Source organism: Leopardus geoffroyi, chromosome C3, assembly GCF_018350155.1.
Source record: "Leopardus geoffroyi isolate Oge1 chromosome C3, O.geoffroyi_Oge1_pat1.0, whole genome shotgun sequence".
NCBI lineage: Eukaryota > Metazoa > Chordata > Mammalia > Carnivora > Felidae > Leopardus > Leopardus geoffroyi.
In genome coordinates, this window is record NC_059338.1 from 2,168,762 (window position 1) to 2,190,976 (window position 22,215).

Genomic DNA, 22,215 nt, shown 5'->3' on the forward strand with positions numbered 1-22,215 from the left:
TCCCCGGCACTGTCAGAGGGAGAAGAGGGCAGACACGCCCGCACACTGTGACCATGGGACCCACGGCAAGTTGTTGCCACAGAAAGGGTTTCCAGTAGTGAAGCCTCCCCCCGACCACCCCCTTGTTCCTGACCTGGCCTTGGGTGCTCTTACGGGTGTTCCCGTGTCCCGAGATCCTTCGGGGGACTTCCTGCGGGACAACCCTCTCCTCCTGGGGCTGCCTCTGCTTTTGACCCCGCACCTTGAGGAACCTGTCACCGGAGAACACCCCCTCCTGCTGAGGGGACACCCCCCACAGTCACCCTCTCCTCTGCCGGCCGCACCAAAGAAACCAGAACCCAAGCCCGAGTATCAGAAACGTGTATTCTTTTTCTTTTAATAGTAAACCTCTTTACAACAAATATAGTGAAAGAGTTTTCAAACAAAACTCATAAGAATCCCGAGGACTTTGTCTTCTTATTGTGTAGAATACTAAGAAAGCATCACCATACAGCACGAAAAGAAATATCGAAAACAAATCAACAGTCACACACTTGGACGCGCCCTGCCCGGGACCCAGGAGCGGCCCCAGGAGTGTGGGTGATTGTCGGGTTCCGGGGGCGGGGGGGGGGCGCCTCCATGCCTCCCCTCCCTCTCCCCCCTTCCCTCCGGGACCTGAATGGGGAAGACAAAGGGAATCCAGATTCTCCACAGAACATTCCAGCCCCCTGCCCCCACACAAGCCCCACGCCTTCCACCGCCGCTCAGGGGGTGGAGAGAGGCAGCGGAGGAGAGAACCGGAGTTCCCAGGCTGCAGGCCTCTCTCTTCCCTGAAAGCCTCAACTCACCCCCACCCCTCCCCGGGAGATTCCAAAGAAGTCAGTTAAAAATATATAGATATAGATATTTCTAGATACACTTTTACATCATTTCTGTCTCTCCAAACAAATAAATAATCATCAAGAGAAGGTGCTTTAACTTCCTTCCTGTCCAAGGTGGGGAGGGCTGGGTCAGGGTCAGGGGTCGGTCTCGCCGTGCCGAGTGCATTGCTGGGCGGGAGGGAAAATGGTGTGCTCCAACGGCATGGGAGGCTCCTCTTGCCCACTGTCCCCGCGAGCTTGGGAAAGCTGGGGAGGGAGGGGCAGCGGGGGACTCCAGTGATTACTTTGGCAAATGCCCAGTTCTTAGGAGGAAGGAGTAGGTGGAGGCAAATTTGGCTTGTGAGAGGAAGAAATGAAGTCCTCACTTGAGGTCCGGGTTCCCAGGGACCCATTCATCTGGCCAGCCAGGAGCCCCTACCCCCAAGAGAAAGCCCGGGGTACCGCATCACAGAAATGTCACATAGTCATTCACGGACCAGCCCCCGCCCCCAGGGGAGAGAAGAAAGACAGACGCACATCCACACGGGGGAATCGGAAGCCAGGTTTGCCATTACAGGGCAGAGGGCAAAACTGGTGAATATTGCACCGCGAGCCTCGGGGGCTCCCGTCCCCGCCCCGTGTCTGGTGGTGGCCAAGCCCGGCTTCCAAAGGTGGGCGGACTGGCGGCAGGAACAGCCTGAGGAGGGACGGCCAGGCACCCGAGGTTTACTGAGCGCCGATCATTCACCCGTTCGGCATCTATTGAGCACTACCTGTGGCAGACACGGGGCAGGGCTCTGGGAACGCATGCACAAGGCTACACCCTGAACTGTCTTTCCAGGCCCTGATCAAGTCTCGTCGACTCTTGAAAGTCCCTCTAGGAACGTGCAGGAAGACCGGACGCGCTGTGTGCCCAGCCAGCAGGTGGGGGTTAAACTCTGAGTAAGGAAGAAATCACTGCCCGGGCGAGGAAAATGCTTCCAGAAGGAAGGGGAACGTGAGTGTCACCCTGAAGGCAGGGCCGGGGTGGGGGAAGAGTGTACAGCCGGAAAGAGAGCTGTGTGTGTGCAAAGGGCCGGGGGCCAGGGGGGCCGCCTGTGCGTGGAGCCCAGGAGAGAGGTAGGGCCGCAAAGACAAGCAAATGGGGCAGCTGTCGGATCCCGCCCCCCAACTGCAGTGCAAGCCTGTCAGAGCTCAGGGTAGAACAGGGCTGGGAATGGGGATCGGGGTGGAGGGGCACGTGTGGCACACAGCCACCTGTCTCCCCCCTCTCCCCTCCCCTCCCAGGCACGTGCACCCACAGAGATGCCCTCAGAGCTCAATCCACACAAACATCCGTGTATATGCCCCAACAGCCTCAGAGACACACAAAGGTACGCCCATGCACACACAAATACCAGATGCCCTCGTGAACACGCGCAGGTGCTCGTGTGGTCACACACACCCCTTGATCTGGTTCCTTCCCTGCGTCAGGTGTCACAATACTGCAAGCGGCTGGGTCACAGAGGCAGGCACACTTTCCTGCCACAGACTGGGCCTTGTCTGGTCTACTTTCCCGCTGGGCTGGGACGAGACCCCCAGGGAGCGCTGCACCCCCAGGGCAGAGGAGCGACCAGTCCCACCCCAGTCCGCCCGCACACACTACCTCAGGCCAGGCCCCTTAGATGGGGGGGCGGGGGGGGAGGTGGATCGCAGGCTGGGGGCCTGCCCCCTCCGCTTTGATCTGTGATCCAGCCTGAGGTCTCAGGACCCCGTGCTGAGGCTGCCCCCGCTGGGGCGGCAGCAGGGAGGGGTGGGCTGGGGGGGAGGGGGGCAAGAACAACAGCAGAAGAATCCCATCTGTACAGTACGGGCCGTTTGAGTCATTATTATTACAATATACTTTGACAAAAATAGAATCTCATTTCATATCAATACAACAACAACAGAAAAAAACAGTTTCCTGGACTGTTACACTGCTAACGTTTTCCAAAGGTTGCTATTTACAATTACAGTAGCCAAGAGGGAAGGCGGGATGCGGCCTGGGGGTGGGGGGACAGGAGGTAGCAGACCAGGAGGACGCCCGGGAGCGGGGAGGGGGGGGGGTGGCAGGGGCCCGGAGGGGGCCGGGGAGGGAGGGCCCAGGCGGGAAGGAGGGAGGCGGGCCTTCTGCGGACCTCCTCCCCCATCTCCCCTCTCCCACCCTCTGGCCACCCCGGCGTCCCTCCTACGGGGGCGTGGGGACGTGTCCGTGCAAGGAAGAGCGAGCCCCACTCACACCTGCCGCTGGACGCGAGGGTTCCGACCCTGCTGAGCAGCCTCACTGCAGCTTCCCTCCCCTCCCTGCGCTCTGGGGCCGCTTCCTGGGGCTGGTGTCAGCTGAGGGATGGGGCTATTGCACTGTGTGTCTTAGAGAAACCGCTAGGGAAGGAAGGGGGCCCCGATCCGCCCCTCACCCCAGCTCTCTGCCCCCAGCCTCAGATTCCCAGGCGGCCTTCCCAGCCCACAAGCTCGGCCGGCGCTCCCACACCTGGGGGTGCAGCTCGCTCGAGAATCAGTGAGAGTGTGTCCTGTGGAGGGGGGGAGGGCATGAGGGGGCTGGGCTTGGATACTCCGCCCCACGTGCCTGTGGCCGCAGAACAGCCCAGAAGCAGAGACCCCTTCCAGAACCTCTGCCTCACCTCCCCGCCGAAACACAAACCCACCCGTCCAGCCGACTTTGGGGTTCAGTCTATTGTAAGGGGGTTTGCTGTTTGGTAGTTTTTTTGGTTATCTCCCTCTCTCTGGGGGACGGGGCGGGAGGGCTCGGCACCTGTCCTGTCCCAAAGGCCTATCGGGCTCCCCACCCCCTCCTGCAGCATATGTGAACAACGTGCAAAGTGTCCCCCCCCTTCCCGCAAAAACAGCACCCCTCGCCAGTAACATGGTGGGGGTGCAGAAAGAGGGGACGGGAGCATCCCCTCTCCAAAGCGAGAATCCAAATTAAAAAAAATATAATAATAATAATAATAATATAATAATTATACACAAATGTAACCGTCAACAGGACACGGGGCACAAAAGGAAGTGGGGTCGAGCGGGAGGAGCCCGGGGCGGGGAGGGGTGGGCGGTGAGATTGTCAACTCTTCATCAGGGAGGCTGAGAGGAGGGGGGTGGGAATCGTCACTTTAATGTCTGCGAAGAGAGGAGATGGAGAAGGGGTGTGAGGGCCCAGGCTGTGGGGGTCTGTGCCCCCCACTCCCCTCTCCCTGCAGGGCCAGGGCACTGGAGGCAGCCGGCGGACACGGGTGCGGGCCTGGTGCTGGAGGGACAGACGGACGGGCCCGTGGGGGTGGGCAGAGGTGGCGGTGCTGCCCCACGAGGGCGATGCAGGGGCGGGGGGGGGGGGCGGGGAGGGGGCCCCGGGGTGCAGCGGACACTGGCGGGCAGGAGGGTGACGCTACAGTACCCAGGTGTCGAGCCGCATCCTCTTTACGGCGGAGCCGTCGGCCTCGGGCTCGGGGGCCGGGCGCAGCAGGCCCAGCGTGGGCCCGAAGTCCCCCCGGCCGTCGTCCCGGTCCCCGGTCTCGTAGGAGCCACCGGCGGGGCTGCTGAGGCCGTCGCCAGGCTCAGGGCGGGTGGCCGGGAACACAGCTGGAGGGGGCGGCGCAGGGCTGCGCTCACGGCTGGGGGACACCGGCTCTGACTTGATGCTGATGTGCGGGTGGGTGGTGACCGTGAGGGCGGCCCCCACGTGGGGCAGGGGGCTGCCCGGGCTGGGCACCGGGGGGGGGGGGGGCAGAAGCAGAGGAGGTACGGAACACAGGGTGATGGGGGGGCAAGGGAGGGAGAAGGAGGAGGTGGGGGTGTGGAGGGATGAGGGGACAGAGAGGAGACAAGAGAAGAGGGGCCACGGGAGGGAAAGAAGGAAGAAGCCACATTAGTTCTTTCTGGCCGGTGTCAGCCACGGCCCCTTGGTACTCTGGGCTGGCAGGGGAGGGGCTCCGGCTGGGTCTCCGGGGCCGCTCGGCGTTCAGTGTTCTATGCTGTCCGCCGGTGACAGGGCCCTTCGAAGGGGCCCCAGCTCCCCCAGAGGACCCCGTCTTCCTGCCCTCGGCTCTGTCCCCAACCCTCCCACGGAGCCCCGGGACTCACATCAGGCTGCTGAGAGACACGGGGACCAGGTGGGGCTGCGCCTGGGGTGGCTGCTGGGGCTGCTGGGGCTGCTGGGGCGGCTGGGGCGGCTGCGGCTGCTGCGGCGGCTGGGGCGGCTGCGGCTGGGGCGGCTGGGGCTGCTGCGGCTGCGGCCAGGCGGTGACGCTGCTGAGCGACAGCCCCCCTGGCGAGCTGAAGGCTGGGAGGGAGGAGAGCTCTGCGCTGGTCAGCTGGTAATCTGCAGGGGCGGGGGAGAAGGGGACAGGTCAGCGGGCACACCCACGTGCGGCGTCCGTCACCGTGCCGGGCACCAGCACCCACAGCTGAAGCGAATCGTAACCACCACCAGGGGCTGGGTTTTTTGTTTTTTTTTTTTAATTTTTTTTCAACGTTTATTTATTTTTGGGACAGAGAGAGACAGAGCATGAGCAGGGGAGGGGCAGAGAGAGGGAGACACAGAATCGGAAACAGGCTCCAGGCTCTGAGCCATCAGCCCAGAGCCTGACGCGGGGCTCGAACTCCTGGACCGTGAGATCGTGACCTGGCTGAAGTCGGACGCTTAACCGACTGCGCCACCCAGGCGCCCCCAGGGGCTGGGTTTTTAAAACGGCCTTGAAGTCGTTTCTTTGTAACCACCCGTAAGTATCGCTTTCAGAACGTCGACTGGAAAAGAGGAGGAAGAAGTCAGGAAGGCCCAATATAAGTCTAAGTGTCACCTCTTCCACTGCCAGGACTTCGGGGCCTTTCCCAGACAGAGGGGCGTTGCGGGGACACGCCGGGAATGGTGTTCTGGGGCAGACCACCGTCGCCGTCCTTCCACCCGTGGCCTCGAGACCGCCCACACCAGTCAGGGAGAGGAGGGTGGCGAGGCTCCACTGCCTCGCCTGCCCTGATGGGCCCCCGCGGAACAGGGGGCTGGGGAGGGGAGCCTGCCCTCAGCATAGCCGGCCAAGCCTCCCCTGGCTTCTCACTTTCTAAATTCCCGTCTTCGTGAAGAAGCTGTGGAATCTCCATCAGAAACTAAACCAACACGAGGGGGTTCACGATTTACACGCGCTGGTGTATTTCACGCTGCAGCCTGTTTGGGGTGGTTTAGTAGCGTCCCCCTCGGAGCCCAAGGTGACAAACGGCAGTGGCAGTGGGCACAGGCGCACCCCGTGTGCTGTCGCCACCACACCACCATGCTCTTCCTCGAGGAGTCGCATGCTGTGGCCCCAGCTTCGCGCAGGGAAGACACCGCCGGGCACAGAGCAAGGGGAAGGGCCAGAGCAACGTGGTCAGACGTCCCGGTGGCCTCCACGGAGGTCCGTGAGCGGGGACAAGCGCCTTGCTGTTTATGGACCGGACACACGAGAGCCAAACGCACTGCACAGCGGTTGTGAGGACCGAGCTCTCACACGTGGGGCGCACACAACACACTCTGGCACTCAGGAAATATTCCGGATCCACAAACGAGGCAACTGCAGCCTCTCATTTGGGGAGCCTCTAGGAGAAGCATGAGCTTCTCACAGAGAAAGCCAATGGCTGAGCGGAGGCAAGACCCCAGGGCTTCCGATTACCCGTAAATCCCCCCTAGGGATGTCTGTTCCACACTTGCCTCTGATCTTCTAAGATCAGCCAGCAGCTTCGAGACGCCTGCTTAAAAACCAGAGCCAGGGCAGGAGGAGCCCCTAGGACCAACTCCTTGCCACACTCATCTTACAAAAAGGAAGCCCAGCCTAGAAAGGCGCACTGCGTCCTCGCCCGCCACCCTGGGCAGGAGGAACACGGCCCACAGGCCCACTTGATCTGCTCCCGGAGCAAACAGAGCCAGACCTCCGCAGCCAGGGTCAACAAGGGGCCAGGCCTGTCCCTTACCCAGGACATTACCGGAGCCAGATCAACTTCAGCCGCAACTTGAACGGGGGCCAAGGACTATGAACGGGGAATAACCAAACAGCGGTGTGTTTGCCGGGGTTTTGTTTAGATACCTAGGGTCACCTGAAAACACGTGCTGTCTAAACCGAGGCCTGCTCACCTATTCCTGCAGCAAGAGAACTGGGGCCCTTGGTCTCTGGGACAACGTGAGGAAGCCCACACTTCCCGGCGGGGCCGCAGGGCCCAGGCTCAGGGTTACAATCTGCCCTCACACCAGACTGACAAACGGAGTCTAAAGTCTGGCCCTGCTGGGTGGGCGCCTGTCCCTAGTTCATGGACACCCACTAAGCTCCCCTCCTGCTTGAGGAGACCTGCAAGGGCCACAGAAGGCGGCAGGAAGGCACCACCACGTGTTTCGGGAGCCCCCCAGACAACAGCTCCTGGAGAGTGGCCTGCACTGCCCTCCGCCAAACGCCCTGCCAGCCCCCAGGGAGCCTGAGAGACCCCTTGCGGGCCCACGACTCTTCCAGATGAGGAGACTGGGGCCCCGGAGGACGGCCGCCTGAGGCTGCCCCAGGACAGCGTAACCGGGCAGTGGGTCCACGTACAGGAACACACACAGGGACAGGGGACTCATTAGACACCTGGGCGATAAGATCTGGACACAGACACTCATCAGGGTCTGGCCCCTCAACATGAGGTGCTTCCCCCAGGTCTCTTACCTGCCCCAAGGGGCATCCCTATGGACGCTGCTGGGTTCTAGATTTTCGCCCAGGGGAAGAGATAGACTCTTGTATTTGGTTTTGTTTTTTTTAATTTTTGAGCAATCTCTACGCCCAACGTGGGGCTCGAACTCACAACCCTGAGATGGAGAGTTGTACGTTCTGCCAACGGAGCCAGCCGGACACCTCGATTCTGTACTTGTACAGGCGTCATGGTGTGATTCTGGAACCAGGGTGTGGGGTGGCTGGAGAAGCGTAGGGGTCTTTTGGTCTAGTTTGATCTGATCACAAAACAGCCCTAACGCAAGCTGTTCCCGAGCGAGGGGACCGGCGGTGGGGGGTGGGGGCTGCCTCTGAAAGGAGGTGACAAGGCACGTCCCCACTGAGAAGTCCTTCCTGATGCAACAACAGAGTGCAGGCCAGGATGGCTGAAAGTGTCACAGGCTGTTGCTGGGAGGGGACAGTGGGTGACACAGGCCAGGACAGCCCCGGGGACCCAGCACAGCCTGGGCACTGGGTGTCCTGATTTCTTCTACCCAGAGGCCTCTCCTGCGCCCCCCAAGCGGCTCTCCACCTTCACACCCCTCTCTGACCTTCCCTTTGTCAGGGCCCTCCTCTCCCCTCCCCATCACCCCCCACAGCAGAGCCACCTCCTGGGTGAGAGGCCGTCTCCTCCCTCCTCCCCCTGCCCGAAGCCCCCAGCTGGCCTTCCCGAGAGGCTGGGCAAGCCCTCCTGACAGGCCTCCCTCTCTCTGGCCTCCTCCACCTGTCCCTTCTCCAGGAAGCCTGCCCTGCCCCCACAAGGGCAGCGTGAGTCATGTGCTCAGCACCCCCCCCCCCCACCCGCCGCTGGCCTGGCCCCTCCTCAGACAAGGAGGTTCCTCAAGGACAGGAACTCCTCTTCCATTAAGTCCTGTATTAAAACGAGGGATCCCCAGTTAGCAAATTTGAATTTCAGACAAAACAATGAATAGTTTTTTTAACACGAGTACATCTTTGGGACATACTTTAGCAGAAAAAAGTCTTTGACACGTATTTATATTGCAAGATTACTCGCGGTTTTATCTGAAATTCAAATTTCAGGGGGCATCCTCTCTCTTTCTATTTGCTGAGTCTGGCACCTGCAGCCAGGTGGGGGCTCCCCGCTGGGGCTGGAGCAACCCCCTCCCCCCTCCCCTCCCCCCTCCGGGGAACAGTGCCCCAAGGCCAAGGGCACGCAGCCACTCACCTGTGTTGTAGGCAGTGGGCATGGAGGAGAAAGGGAGGCCCTGGCTGAGTAAACTCGGTGTTGCCACGGAAACCACCGGGGTGGTGAGCGAGTGGGTCGACTGGGAGGCCCCAAGGCGCTGGGCGTTGTTCTGCGGGAGAGAAGCGGGTGTCAACGGGTGGCGGGGGGCGGGCCCGCCTGGCGGGGACGCCTCGGCGCGGACACGCACGCCGACGCCGTCACGGGGACGCCGGGGCCCAGCGAGGGGCGCATGCACGCGTGCAGGGATGAAGGCGCGCCTGCATCTGCCAGGCGTGGCGTGTGCCTGCGTGTGAGCACACACGCGTGTGGGGCTGTCAGCTCCATCTGCCGCTGAGTCACTTGTTTATTCCAGCTCCACGCTGGGGCCGAAACTGCCGCTGTGTTGGCCGCCAAAGCCCGCCTGCCTTTTCCAGCCTCTCTGGCCTCCCGTCAGGGAGCTGGGGAGGGAGGAGCCCCCGCCCCGCTCCTGGCTCGGGGCCGGGATGGGAGCGTGAGCGCGCGTGCGCGGCTGCGAGCGTCTGGGAGCGCAGGTGAGGCGGGCTGCGAGCGGGACTGAGCTCGAGGGAGGCCGAGAGGAGGCAGGGAGTTACCAAGGACACCCCCGGCCTGGCCCTGGGCCGCAGCTGCCTCTGGGAAAGTGCTGCCACGGTCTGGCTGGCACCCCTCCCAAGGAGGTCCCTGTCCTGGGTTCCAAGAGTGCTCAGTGGGACTGAGTCAGAGGGCAAGTATGGTCCAGCCCTGCCGATGCAGGCGTCCTGGGGCACATCCAGACGGGCCCTCCAAGGCCAGGGGCCGGCCCACCCCCTTGCGCGCGCGCACACACACACACACACACACAGGGTTAAGGGGTGTCTGTGTGAACGCATCACATAAAGACGTCCACGTCCACACAGGTACAAACACATGCATGTCTAACCCTGACCCCTGCCCCATTCACCTCTATACCCCGCTTGGCACTGAGCACAGCTCCTGGCAAACAACCGAGTAAACAAACAACACACACGACACACACAGGCGGGAGGCAGGGGGCACACGCACACTCCATGCTGGGGCACGAGCCACGGGTGGACCCGGAGTTCAAAGCCACAGCACACACCTCACAGCCTCAACTTACCAGATCTAAATGGTCCTCAGTCTGGCAGCGGAAATAAAACCAAGGGGCTGGTTCAGTCTCTGACCTCTGCACCCCCCCCCCCCCAGACCCCTGTCCCCACGGCCACCCCATCTACCTCTTCACACAGGAGCGGGACGGCTCTCCAGCCTCGGACTCCAGAAAATGCTATATCCCAACGACCACCAGGTACGAAACCTTCACAATCCAGTCCTCATGCTTCCACAGGGATGTCAAATCCCTCCCTTCCTTCTCTCCCACCTCCTGTCCCTTCTTACTGCCCTTGTGGGTGGCACTTCCACATTCCAACCTCTTGCAGGGCCCTCGGAGAGAAAGCTCAGGAGAAGTCCCGCCTCTACAGTCTCTCTCCGGAGGTCCCACCTGCTGGCTAGCCTCAGGCTCTTCCCCCTTCCCCAGCCCCTACCCCTTGGTGCAGACACCCACTCACCAGGTGATGCATCAAGCCCTTTCCTCCCTGGGAAGTGATGACCCTCAGGTCGGGCTTGCGGCTGGGGGCTCCAAGCTGGGCGCTGTGGGCGGGCGGGGGCGGAGACTTGGCAGGGATGCCCTTGTTTAGACTGTTGCCATTGGCCACAGGGAGGAGGCCGGGGGAAGCCCGGGCACTGACGTAGCCATTCCCTGAGAGAAAGAGATGGGGGTAAAAGGAGAGATGCGGACCCAGCCCTCAGCCCCGCTAACTCCCCCCGCACCAGGACTCCACGCTCAGGCTGCCGGTGGGCGCCGAGCTCTCGGTTTTCCCCTAAAACCTCCCTGACTCCGGCATCGCCGGGCCCATTCCTCTGCCTCTAAGTGATGTGCGATGGAGCTTGCGGTCGGGAGCCCTAAGGCCGGTAGGAAGGAGCGGCCACGCCCTGTGGCCAGCCCTTCCCACCTTTCCTCCTCTTGGTCTCAGACGGGAAGTTCTGCCAATCCCCCCACCTGCCCCGACTGGCTCACGGTGGCCCCAGCCGGAGAAGGGGTGGGCAGCCCGGAGCTGCCCTCAGTGAGGATCCCGGCCCCCGAGGCCAATTGACGCAAGACGGCGCCTCTGGCCAGGAGACGGGTGCCGCGACTTGGGTGAGTGCATGACAACACGCCCGCGGCTCTGGGGCACACGAGCCATCGCTGGCGGCGGTGGCGTCACTGGTAATGGGGAACGGACGACACAGCCACCACCACAATTACGGTGGCAACAACAGGAATAATAACTGCCTCTTCCGTCTGCCCCACGCTCGACACCGCACGGGACTTTCACGTGCACACGATCTCATTTAATCCTCACGCCCGCCGTGTGAGGCAGACCGGACGTGGCCCATCAGCCCTATTCATGAAAGACCAGACTCGAGGCCTGGTTGCCAGAGGTGTGAGGACTGGCCCGGGGCAGCACGGCCGGGCGGAGGCCAAGCCAGGGCTCGCACCCGCACCCCACACGCTGGGCCTGGGCGCCTGCAAGGACCACCAGGAGTGCCCGGGAGTCTGCAGGTGCTTCTCTGGCTCTCTCCTCGAGAGGAAAAGGAAGTCGCCATCCCCGCCTCTGGCCCCAACACACAATCACTGCCACCAAGGTGTTTATGTGGTGCCTGGGGCTCAGCTGGGGGATTCTAAGGCCCAGAGAAGTGGCGATGACCACAGTCAGACATGTCACCTTGCTCTGTCCCCTGAGAGCACGCTGTTCCCCTGGAAGTGTGGGGCTGCCTTCATCCCAATTCCCGGGTCACTCTGGGAATGGCAAGAATGTCAGGGTGACGTCAATGGTGACATTCGAAGTCACAATCACCAGTCGACAACAGCACAGGGCGGGAGAGGCTGTCGGCTGCCGGGGGTCTGGGTGGGAGTCCGCCGGCAACACCATACGCTCCAGATCCCACCCAGGTGCCCCCACTCAACTGAAAGGACTTGGATCTTCTCATCCAACTAGAAATGTTGGTTCATTCCCCCACTCTGCCCAGAACGCCCTGGGCCTACGTCTCTGATGATCGTCCACACCAGTCACCGCTACGGACAAAAGAGACCCATCCAACTCAGGCCCCGGCATCTTCCTCTCATCTAACGGGGGTCCCTCTTGGTCCCTGGGCCCGCGAGGCCGCGAGCCGGCAGGCAGCTGCACTCACCGACAGGGCTGGGGCAGGCTCCGTTAGCACTGGTGAGGTCTCCCCCCAGCATGGCCCCTGGGGGACAAGCAGAACCGTGATGAGTCGGCAGGACGCCCCCTTCCACGGTATGTCCCGAGGGACCCCGCAGCGGGAGGAGCCACACAAATGGCAGAATGCTGCACTGGGCGCAGGGAAATACCCAGTGCTGAAGACGGAATCCCGAGGTCCCCGGCGCGGCTCGGTCCCACCTCACCTGCACTGGCCGGCCGCTGGGGCAGGCCCGGAGACACGCTGTTCCTCTGCAGCGCCGGCTGCTGGGGGGACAGGAGCCGGGGGTCCGTGAGGGATGACGTCACCAGGGAGGGGGTGACCAAAGAGCCGCTGGGATTGCTGAACTGCAGTGAGCTCTGGTTGGACACGGGCACCGTGACGGGCATAGCAAAGTTGGGGGCCGGCACGGCTGACTAGACACAAAGCGGAGAGGCAGGGTCAGGCCAGGTGACCCCTCGCCCCGGACCCACTCTGCCTGAGGGGGCAGGCAAGGCTTCCTCTTGTCTCTGGGCTGTGTGTCCGAGGGCCAGCAGCTCGGCCTCTCTGCCCTGGGCCCTCTCGGAGGAAGTACGCGGGCGGGGTGCCGTGGGGCGGAGCTGCGCTCACCACAGACAGGCCCAGGGACGCCCCGAGGCCCCCAGAGGAGGTGGTTAGTCCTCAGCCAGGCGGGACACACAGGGAGCAGGTTAGAGGCCCTGAGTACAGCCCCGAACGCACCCGCACAGCTGGGAAGGGCCTGCTACCACCGGACAGGCCACCACGTCCCTTGTCGTCTCCCGGCACCCCACTCGCCGCCCTCCCTACTTGGAGGGGGTGTCGGCGCAGGCCCGACAGGGTCCCTGCCCTCCATCGCCGTGGACAAGGAGCACGGTCCCTACTTCCTGTCGGCTGAAGCCCTCACGTCATCTACACACGCCTCGCCGGGGAGAGGGACGCTCCAGGCCTCTCCCGCTTGTGCTGCGTCCGACACGACACGCGTCTCGGCAAGGGTCATGGGGTTTTCACAAGCAAGGTCAGCGGCTGCTCGGGGGCGACCGACGCCCCCCACGGCGCAGGGCGGGCATCCGTCGGGGGCAGCCGAGGGCCGGCGCGAAGCCACACCATGCAGCACGGGCAGGCGTTCCTCCACGCGACTACTCACGGCCAGTCTATAACTCTGCATCATTTTATCAAACTCCTCGTCTATCTTTTTATACTTCTCCTCCGTCTGGGGGGTCAGGGCAAACACCTCGTCCACCTCAGGGCTCTCACATTCCCTGTGTTTCTTGTGCAGCGCCTGGGGGGGGGCCGGAGGGGCCGACAGGGAGACAGTGAGTGGGGCTCACCCCGTAGCGCCGGAAGAGCCCGTCCAGCTCCTCGCTGGCGCGTCGGTACTTGTCCTCCAGCAGGGGGCTCTGCTCCAGCGAGTCCTCCCCGTCGGGCTCCGGGCTGTCACAGCCGTTGAAGCCCTTCTTCCTCAGGGTCTGCAAGCGCACCACTGTGTCAGCTGGGGGGGCGGGGGGGCGGCCAACCCCACCCCGGGGTGGGGGGTGTGAACGCGTGCTGGGGCGGGGGGGCCCTACCCCAGAATGCGGCATGCACTTGGCACAGACCCCTCCCTCCGGGGTGGCAGGTGGGGAGGGGCCCTAAGGAAGCGCCACGGGGGGACGGCAGCCAGGGCTGGTGGTGCCCCGCGTGGCCCCTGGGCTCTGGGCGAGAAGCAGAGAGGGAGACGGAGGGAGAGGAAGGAGGGGGAGAAAGGCCAAGAGGAAAGCAGCGTCTCTTGAGCCCCTACGATGCGACGCCCGAGTGCCGTCCTTGCCCAGAGGCCGGGGCTCCTGGCACATGCCCACACGAGGTCGGGGCACGCCCGGTAGGCCTGGAGTCGACCCCAGGGCTGCCGCCTTCCTGTCAGAACATCTTCACAGATGTGGTTTGTCTTTAAAGTCAATAGCGAGTGTAAATGTTCCATCCTAGACCAAACCTGTTTTCTCGAACAGAAAACTAAGGCAATTTCCTCCCCATCTCGGAATTAAAGTCCCTCTCGGGGAAGGCAAGCCCGTGGCTTCCGGGCACCTCTTCCCTGGCAGTTCTGTGCCCTGGGAGGGCACCTGAGCGTGGCAGGCTCCCAGGCCCCGGGAGGCTGACCCACCCAAGGCCGTGTGGCCGGTCAGGGCCACAGCTGGATCCCAAAGCCCGTGTCCTTGGACGGCTCGCAACACTGGCTCTTTGTGAAACGGAAAATTGCGCCACAGGGACCCACAAAGGGGCCGCGGCGGAGCAGGGGAGACAGAAACGAGGAGGGAGACAAAGGCAGAAGAGTGGGAAGCAGGAGCAGCCCAAAAGACGGAGCAGGAGAGAGCGAGCGAGCGAGCCCGAGAAGCCAGAGCAGAGCCCAACGAGTTGAGCGTGAACTCGGAGAGCCTGGGCGGGCGGCCCCCACCTGACGTGGACATCCCGGTCCCGCCCGCCTCCCCCGGCCTGGGCTCGAGCGAGCGCGAGAGAGGATGTGGGTCCCACGGGTGAGGGGCCGCCAGGGGCGGGGCAGGCGCGCGCGCGGGCCCACCTCAATGATGTCGGCGTTGGTGCGGCTCTCGTGCGGCTCGTTGTACTCCGTGTACTTGAGCAGCACCTTGTCCATGTCGGTGCTGGCATACTGGAACAGCTTGTTGGAGTGGTTGAAGATGATGAGCGCGATCTCGCAGTCACAGAGCACGCTCAGCTCGTACGCCTTCTTCATCAGCCCGAACTTGCGCTTGGTGAACGTCACCTGCAGGTGGCGGGGAGGGGGGTGGCCAGGTCTGGCTCAGTCAAAGCCCGCCCAGGAGCCCCTGGCCCCGGGGAAGAAACAGGCCAGCGCCTCTCTGCCGACACAGGGCCGAGCCGGAGCCTAGAGCCTAGAGCCGACTCGCTGAAGGGAGAGGGTGTGGACGCACAGAACGCCACACCTCTGTGCTGGGGGCTATAAGGAGGTCAGGGAAGGAGAACAGAAGGGCTTCCCAGCTCCTCCCCTGGAGTAGGAGGAGGGGAACAATTCCTCTTGGGGAAAAGAGGGTGTGCCCAGGGATGGCCTGAGGCTTGGGTATGGCTCCTGGGTGGGCAGTGGGGGGCACAGGTCCACGTGCTTGCAGCAACAGAGGAGCCTCAGAGTTCTGAGACACAGGGTTCCAAGAGCTGCGGGAGGTGGGGGCTCCTCTCCTCCCAACTCAGTCCTTCCCCTTCCATGATAGCCTCCAGAGGCCCCCTCCTCCAGGAAGCCCTCTTGGACTGGCGGGAAGGAGTGGAGGCAGAGGCCAGCTCCCTGCCCTCCTCACCCCACTCTACGTGGCTCCAAGACCTCCTCACCTGTCGGTTCCGCTCATCAGTGATTCGCTGGATCTGAATCTTTTTCCTCCCCATCTTCTCCGGGGATCCTCAGTGCTAGGGAGGGGAGGGGATCGCTGGGTGGCGGGTCTCGGCACGCCTTACACTGTGCTCATGAACGGCCTGGGACCAGGGCTCAGTTCATGGTCTGCAGGACACCTTCTGCACAGCCTCCTGGGAGAGGAGGGCCAGGAGACGGCTGTCAGCCCGGCGAGTGCCAGCACACAGGCGCGCAGGCCAGGCTCACAGCACCCCCGGGGGAGGCTGGGCAGCGCCCAGCCCCATCCTCAGAATGAGGAAATGGTGATGTCCTGAGGGGACGACGGCATGCCGCAGCCAGGCACCAGCTGGAACTCGCACCCAGGGCCCAGGCTCCGGTCCAGGCTCTGTCCACACCAGCCCTGCCGCGCTCCGGTTCGAGATCACACAGAGCCGGTGTCCAGGGCTCTGGGTCTTGGAGGACGCCCTGCACCCCTTCCTCTCCCCGGACTCTGCCCAGAATAGAGACATCGGGGCTCGCCGGCTGCCCCTCTGGCCTAGAACGGCACTTGCAGTCCTGGAGCCCGGTGGGCAGAGGGCACCTGCTGAGGCCATGAGCGGCTACCACGGTGCACCTGCCAAGATGGCAGGGCTCTGGGGCCCCCGGTCCGGAACACGGCAGAGCTGGGCTAGAGCGCTGGTCCTCGCACCCGCCTCACGGAACCCCGGAGCCTGGAGTCCCCGACGGGGCTGGGGCGGCTGGGAGGGCTGTCTCCCCTCCACCAGGGGTTGCTCCACACCCATCGGCACTACTCGGTGGGCCTCGGCCTACAAGTTTCGTTAGAAGAAAGGGTTCTGCTGCTTAAAACGAGTCAATACGTGACCACTGCCCCCCAATCTAGAGCAGAGGTCTGCAAACTTTTTCTGTAAAGGGACAGATAACAACTACTTTAGGCCTCACAGGCCACATGGCTCTGTTGTAACTACTTGACCGCCATCGTGGCGGGAAAGCAGCGGCAGACGACACATAAACAAATAAGCGTGGCTGAGCTCCAGCAAAACCAGATTTATAACAACAGGCACGGGTCAGATAGGGCCCAGAGGTCACAGTGTGCCGAGTCCTGCTCTGGAGGAGCGGGCCACGTCTAGAACCCAGGTTCACAGCCGCGGGTGTGCGTGGAGGAGGCCGGGGCAGGCACCGGGAAGGGGGCGCCCCATCTCACACACCCATAAACCAGTCACGGCCCACGGGTGAGGAGCCCCAGTTCCACAGCCAGGACGGAGGACGGGACACGGAGCCCTTCCAGAACGGGAGGGGGCGCGGGGATGGAAACCCAGCCTGACCCAGAAAAGGTACGCGCTCTCAGGTGTGGGAGAGGCTGGTGCCCTAACAGGCTGGGTGAGCCCTTGGGGCCTGGAAGGGCCCTGGGTGGGGTGGAGGCAGTTGACGACCCCTGGACCCCTTCAGCTCTGTGATTCCGGGAGAACTGGGGGCGGAGCCTTCCAGGACACCGAGCAAGCGGGCAGTGAGCACGAGGCCCGTGCGTCCTGAGGCCACTCTGATTAGGTCTTAGGAATCCAGGCCTCCCCTCCAGGGATTCCCCCCCATAGAGCCCCAGGCAGAGACCCCACTGCAGAGTCCAGGGAGGTGGGTTCTCAATTCCCCCCGGCCTGGGCAGAGGTGACAGACATGCCTGTACTTAGGAACCCCCTCCCCAACCCCCATTTCCAATGGCTGCTGAGTTTTCCTGGAGCCCTTCCAGCGCCTCTCAACCGCGGCCCCCAAGGTGCCAGAGCAGAAACCAAAGTTCACCCTTGCCGGCATCTCGGCCACGGAGGGCAGGCAGGGAAGGAGGGGATCGGAGGACTTGGGAGGAGCCAGGGAGACCTCTTCCCATCCTCCTCCAGCCCAGCCTCAAAGAGAGTTTCTGCTCTGTCCTGAGACCGTCAGGAAACAGCTAGAGGGGTCCTGCACCCCTCTCTTGCCCCAGAGATGGATCCCAGAACCTCTTCCTCTCTTCCTTGCCCTCAAGGTGCTCCACGGGCCCTGGGCCTCCTACTGCCCCCCTTCTTGCCCCCCTTGGACAACACCCACACGGCCCAGGGGGCCCAACAGACACCCCATTCTTCGCCTCTGATGCCCGCCTCAGCCAAAGCCCCACCTCAAAGGCCCCTGCCCAAGGGTTACAGCTAGGCTGCTTCCCCGTGCGACCCCAAGGCTGTGTCTTCCGGAGCCGGTGATCTGGGCTTGGCGGGAGGGTGGGGAGGGAACGCGGAGGACAAGGGGGCGAAGACGACGGCTTTTCGAACTAGATTCTGGGGCCTGGCCATGAAAACCCCACTCTAGGCTGGTTAATGCTGTCACCGCTGCACTTCTGGGGCTCAGAGCACCCACCTTCCCTCCAGCACCCCCGTTCCCATCTCCCTCTCACCACCTTTTGTGCGTAAGCAGGTTCTCGCGGAGACGCGGCCTCCGTCAGCTTATGGCCAATTCTGCCTCCTCCTCCGAGTGGAGAGAGAACCCTGTGTTTGCTCTCACGACCCCCTGCAGCCTGACCTTGTTCCTGTGGTCCTCGGGGCGCCCTGTTCCTTCCCTTCTAGCGCTCGTCACGACCGTCCGCTAGTCCAAGTCTGCGCTTCCGTTTCATGCCCGGCTCCCAAGTTGCTGGGGCTTCGTGAGGGCAGGACCCACATCTGTCCTTTCCACTACTCCGCCCCTGGAAGGAGCAGCTCAGGAAATGTCTGCTGAAAGGGCAGATTCTGTCACTGCGGTGACCCTGTGAGAAGTGCTCCTCGTGGTCTAACTTCGGTCAGTCCTATTGCGGGACCAGCTCCTTTCCCGCTGTCCTCCGTGGGGGCGGAACCCTTCTTCCCCCAACCGCCCCGAACTCGTGCATTTGGATACCGTCTACCCTCCAACCACGCCGGCCTCTCCAGGCCTCCGCTCTCCCGGCCCTCCGGCTGGTGCAGAGGGTGAGACTCTAAAGTCTTCTAAGAAGCAGCCCTGAGCACATGGATGGGGTTGCTTAGGCAACTGTCGCCTGGCAACCAGCTCCCTGGCTGATCTCCTACACCACCCCCCCACCCCCGCTTCATGCTGGGGGAGCTGGGATGTGAGAGGGATCAGGGCTGAGAAGACAGGGAAGCCAGAGACCCCCTGAGCGTCCTCCGGCAGAGGGGAGTCAGGGATGAGCAGACCAGGCTCCATCCGTCCCCGGTCTCTGCCAAGGTACCCCAAGCACCTCCATAACCAACCGCCCATGTCCCCAGGGCCCCGTGCCCACTGCCGCCCCTACCTCTGTGCCAACAACACCTGCCAGAGCACGAGATGCCCCTGAATCGGCAGTCCTTCCTCCTGTCTAACCAGGAGCCCTCCTACAGAGCAGGCTGTCTGTAATAATGTCTTTCCCCTTCCATCCTTTCTATCCCTTCTATGCTGCCGCAGTCTGAAAGCCCTGGGGCGAGGAGAGGAACTGGGCACACACTTTGGAAGAAGGGCGCTGGGGCCTGGGTGGGCACAAAGGACCCTATACAGGCCCTTCCCGAGGTACGGAGGCCCATCCTGTCCTGCTTCCCTCCTACTCAATTAGGAGGAGCCTAATGCACACCTGGACCGCCTTAATGAGCCCTCTGCCTGATTACCTCACCAACTGCCAGGAGCCAGAGGCCTGGGCATCTGTTCTCCAGATGTGTACCTTTTCTCCCTGGCCCGGCCTGCCCCCGTTCCTCTTCTCCTCTCTGGCCTTCTCCTCTACGAAGCCCTCCCAGACCTGGCTTTTGGCTGTTTCTCCTGGAGCCCAGAGCTTGAGGGGGCTTAGCAAGACGCCAAGGAGACCAGGGGTTGGCCAGGATGGCCTTCCGGCTCCAGTGGCCCCAGGGCCCGCCTGACCTCAGGCCACAGCTAGGACTCCTCAGGCTGGCAGCATCTGGGTCACCAAAAGCAGCCCTTGGAAGGCTCCGGCCGCTGCTGCTTCTGCTTCTCCCACTCGAGGCAGTGCTGGCAGGACCGAGCTGGGCAGGGTGGGCCTCCTGGGGGTGGGGAGCGAGGACAGAAAGAGCAGAGGGGGAGGATGGCAGCTGGGCTGCGCCCTGGGGAGGCAGGCACAGACCCACCTTCTTTGGGGAAGGGTGGCTGCAGAGAAGCCTTAGCAAATGGAGAAGAGAGGGACGCAGGGCAGGAGCTCATCTGACAACACCCCAGACAAGAAGGAGGGGCTAAGGGAACCAGAGACGGTAGGAAATCCAGAAGGACCCCACAGACAGACATTTGTCCAGGCCCAAGCCGGGATCCAGACCCAATGGGAAGCCAGAGGGTTGTATCTACATGCAAACGAGGTGCAAACAATATGCAAAACGGCACCCCAAAGGGGGTCTCCGTCTGGAAGGGGCAAGGGAGAAAAAACAGGCCCCTGCCTCCCCCAATTTAACACCTCTTGGTACCTGAGCAATGTTCAAACCATTCTCGGGTTTCAGAATGATGCTATCTCAGTTCCTGTGTGAGGGTGGCCTGGGGCCAGTGGGGAGAGTTGGGGGGAGCGGTCAGGGCAGCCGTGGCAGGGCTGGCCTTCCTGGGGAGCCCAGAAGTACCTTCCAGCAGCCAGCCTCCAGCCCCTCTCCGGCCTCCTCGCGTCCCCCATAGCCTCCCGCCCACATCTGCCTGCCCTTGGCCCCTATCTGCCTCCAGAGCTGCCGAACCGGTGCAGGTCAAAATGGAGCAGAGGCCCAGAGAGGCTGAGCGAGCGGCCTCCCATCACAGAGCACTGGGCTTCGCACGGCAGGGAAGGCAGCTCTCATTAGGCAGGCCCTCCAACCCTTCCTCCCAGGCTGCTCCAGGCTGCAGGCTGTGGACTGGAAGGGAAGGCAGGAGGCGCTGGAGACAGCTGTCATCCCTCCTCCCGCCCCTTCCCCGTGGCTGGGCTGCAGGGCATGAAATAAGCAGCAGGCGCTGGGGGAGGGGGTGACAATCCAATCCACCTGTCACCCCCACAGTCAGGCGGCCTCAGGCAGCCTGCTCACTAACGAGGGAGGAGGCGTGGGTGAGGCAGACACAGAGGGGGGTGGGAGAAGGGGACAGACACACAGATGCGAAAAAAGAGGCAGAGAGGCCAAGAGGAAGGCCAAGTGTGGGGCAGAGGCAGGAGGCAGCGACAGGCCAGAGGGCCAGAGGGCCAGAGGACAGAGGGCGAGGCTGGAGCCCAGACTCAGAGAAGCGGGCAGACAACAGAAGCAGGCTCAACAGCGCCCCGGAGCTGGGCTGGGTGCGTGGGCACAAGGGGATGGGCCGCCAGGCCTGCCCTCCGAATACTTGCAGTCCAGCCAAGAGACAGGCCAGGGAAGGGCAGGTCCCACCCAGGGCAAGGGCAGGGCGAGGCAAGCAGGCCCTAGGGGCCTGGACTGGGCCCAGACCCCGCTGGGATGGGGCATCTGGGCTCCTGAGGGCGGGCAGAGGTGAACACGAGGCCCAGGAGCCCTGTGGGTCCCCCTGGGGACCATCTCTGTTCCCACCCCAACCTGGAGCTTACAGCCCTCCTGGCCACCCTCTTGGCCCTGCAGCCCTCTTCCCCCCAAGCAGGGACATGTGGAAGTGCCCTCTGGAAGGTACGGTGGGCAGGTGAGCCCAGTGACGGCCCCAAACAGCGAGAGGGTGCAGGGGCTCGGGGCCCCTGGGGGACACACAGGGAGCCTTCCTCCGCAAACTCCGAAGTTGCCAGCAGCGGGGGGGTAGTGCCCAGTTCTCATGCCCCCAGCCGGCTCCCCTCACCGCTCCCCTGCTCCTCTCTGGTGTCCCTCTTCGGTCCCGCCCCTCCCCCAGCCAGGGCAGCCTCTTCGTCCAACCCAGGGCTCCAGCGTCTGCTTTCAAAGGCACAGGCGATGCCCGTCCAGTCCCTAGCCTCCTCCCCTCAAAGTTCTGTTTGGCAGGCTCGATTCCCAAACCCCCGGTTCCCACCATCTTCCCCTCCCTCGGGATCTCCCCTCCCCCAGCCCGCAGCCTCAGGGTTGGGCAGGGGCTATTTTTAGCCTGGGCACTGAGCTAATTTTAACTCACCGACAGGGACCTGGGGGCGGGCTGGCAGGCTGGGGGGAGGGGGAGCAGCGGTCCGGGGAAAGCTGGACCCCGGGCACGGGTGGTCTCGGGTCCTAGGCGCCCCAGGAGGGCAAGTGGAGGCAGGCTCTGCAGCCCGGGCTGAAGGGACAGGAATGGACTCGCCAGAGGAGCACCGACCGGAGTGGCCGCTCCCCGGGCGCCCTCCCCGCGGCTTCCGCTGGACACCTCTCCCGCGCCCCACCCCAGGCTTTCCCGCTGGGCAAATCTCCCGGGATGGGGTCATCCTGTTCTCTGCCCAGGAGATGCCTCTCCAGTGAGGGTCCGTCTCCCGAGCCTCCTCCGCTGCTCCCCCCAGCCTGTCCTTCCTGTAGTCTAGCTCCCATCCTTCCTGCGGCAGCTGTCGGTGTCCAGCTCCCACGCAGGCAGCGGCCAGCCCACCCCCCAGGCTCCAGCACCGCCCACCGCAGCTCTGGCCTTCCCCTGGAGGCCTCTGGGCTGGCTCCCAGGACCCAGTTCCTCACCAGTTTCTGGAGCCACCCAGTCTGATCTCAGGAAGAAGCTGGGGGTCACAGGAGACTGAATCTTAGCAGCACAGGGGTGGGTGCGGTTGGGCAATCAACAGCCCAGGGAGGCGTGGGGTCTCTGGACACAGGGATTCTGGATGCCTGGGTTCTAGTCCCTGCTCTGACCCTAAATCGCAGCGTGACCTTGAAGAAGTCACTGCCCCCTCCAGGCTTTACACCGCTGGCCAGTACAATGGGTGGGTGGCAGGGACTAGGCACCTGAGTGCCCTTCCAGCCAGGACCTTTGGTT

General features: G+C 63.2%; 1 protein-coding gene across 6 annotated transcripts in view; it reads right to left on the reverse strand.

Annotated features, from left to right (window-relative positions):
- Nucleotides 1-349: 349 nt before the first annotated feature.
- Nucleotides 350-22,215, reverse strand: part of MEF2D (myocyte enhancer factor 2D) — a 31,313-nt gene continuing 9,447 nt past the window's right edge. Inside the window, exons 1-12 of one of the 6 annotated variants that reach the window (XM_045454488.1) lie at nt 20,052-21,309; nt 15,360-15,551; nt 14,581-14,784; nt 13,361-13,498; nt 12,238-12,448; nt 12,003-12,059; nt 10,340-10,530; nt 9,895-9,915; nt 8,760-8,889; nt 4,953-5,190; nt 4,267-4,573; nt 350-3,992 (exon numbers count right to left, since the gene is read on the reverse strand). In XM_045454488.1, coding sequence (XP_045310444.1) covers nt 3,981-3,992; nt 4,267-4,573; nt 4,953-5,190; nt 8,760-8,889; nt 9,895-9,915; nt 10,340-10,530; nt 12,003-12,059; nt 12,238-12,448; nt 13,361-13,498; nt 14,581-14,784; nt 15,360-15,413 — 1,563 coding nt within the window. In that variant the 5' untranslated portion in view covers nt 15,414-15,551; nt 20,052-21,309 and the 3' untranslated portion in view covers nt 350-3,980. Of the gene's footprint in view, nt 3,993-4,266; nt 4,574-4,952; nt 5,191-8,759; nt 8,890-9,894; nt 9,916-10,339; nt 10,531-12,002; nt 12,060-12,237; nt 12,449-13,176; nt 13,312-13,360; nt 13,499-14,580; nt 14,785-15,359; nt 15,552-20,051; nt 21,310-22,215 lie in introns of those variants that run through there. The other 5 variants (XM_045454490.1, XM_045454489.1, XM_045454487.1 and 2 more) reach the window with 5 other exon arrangements.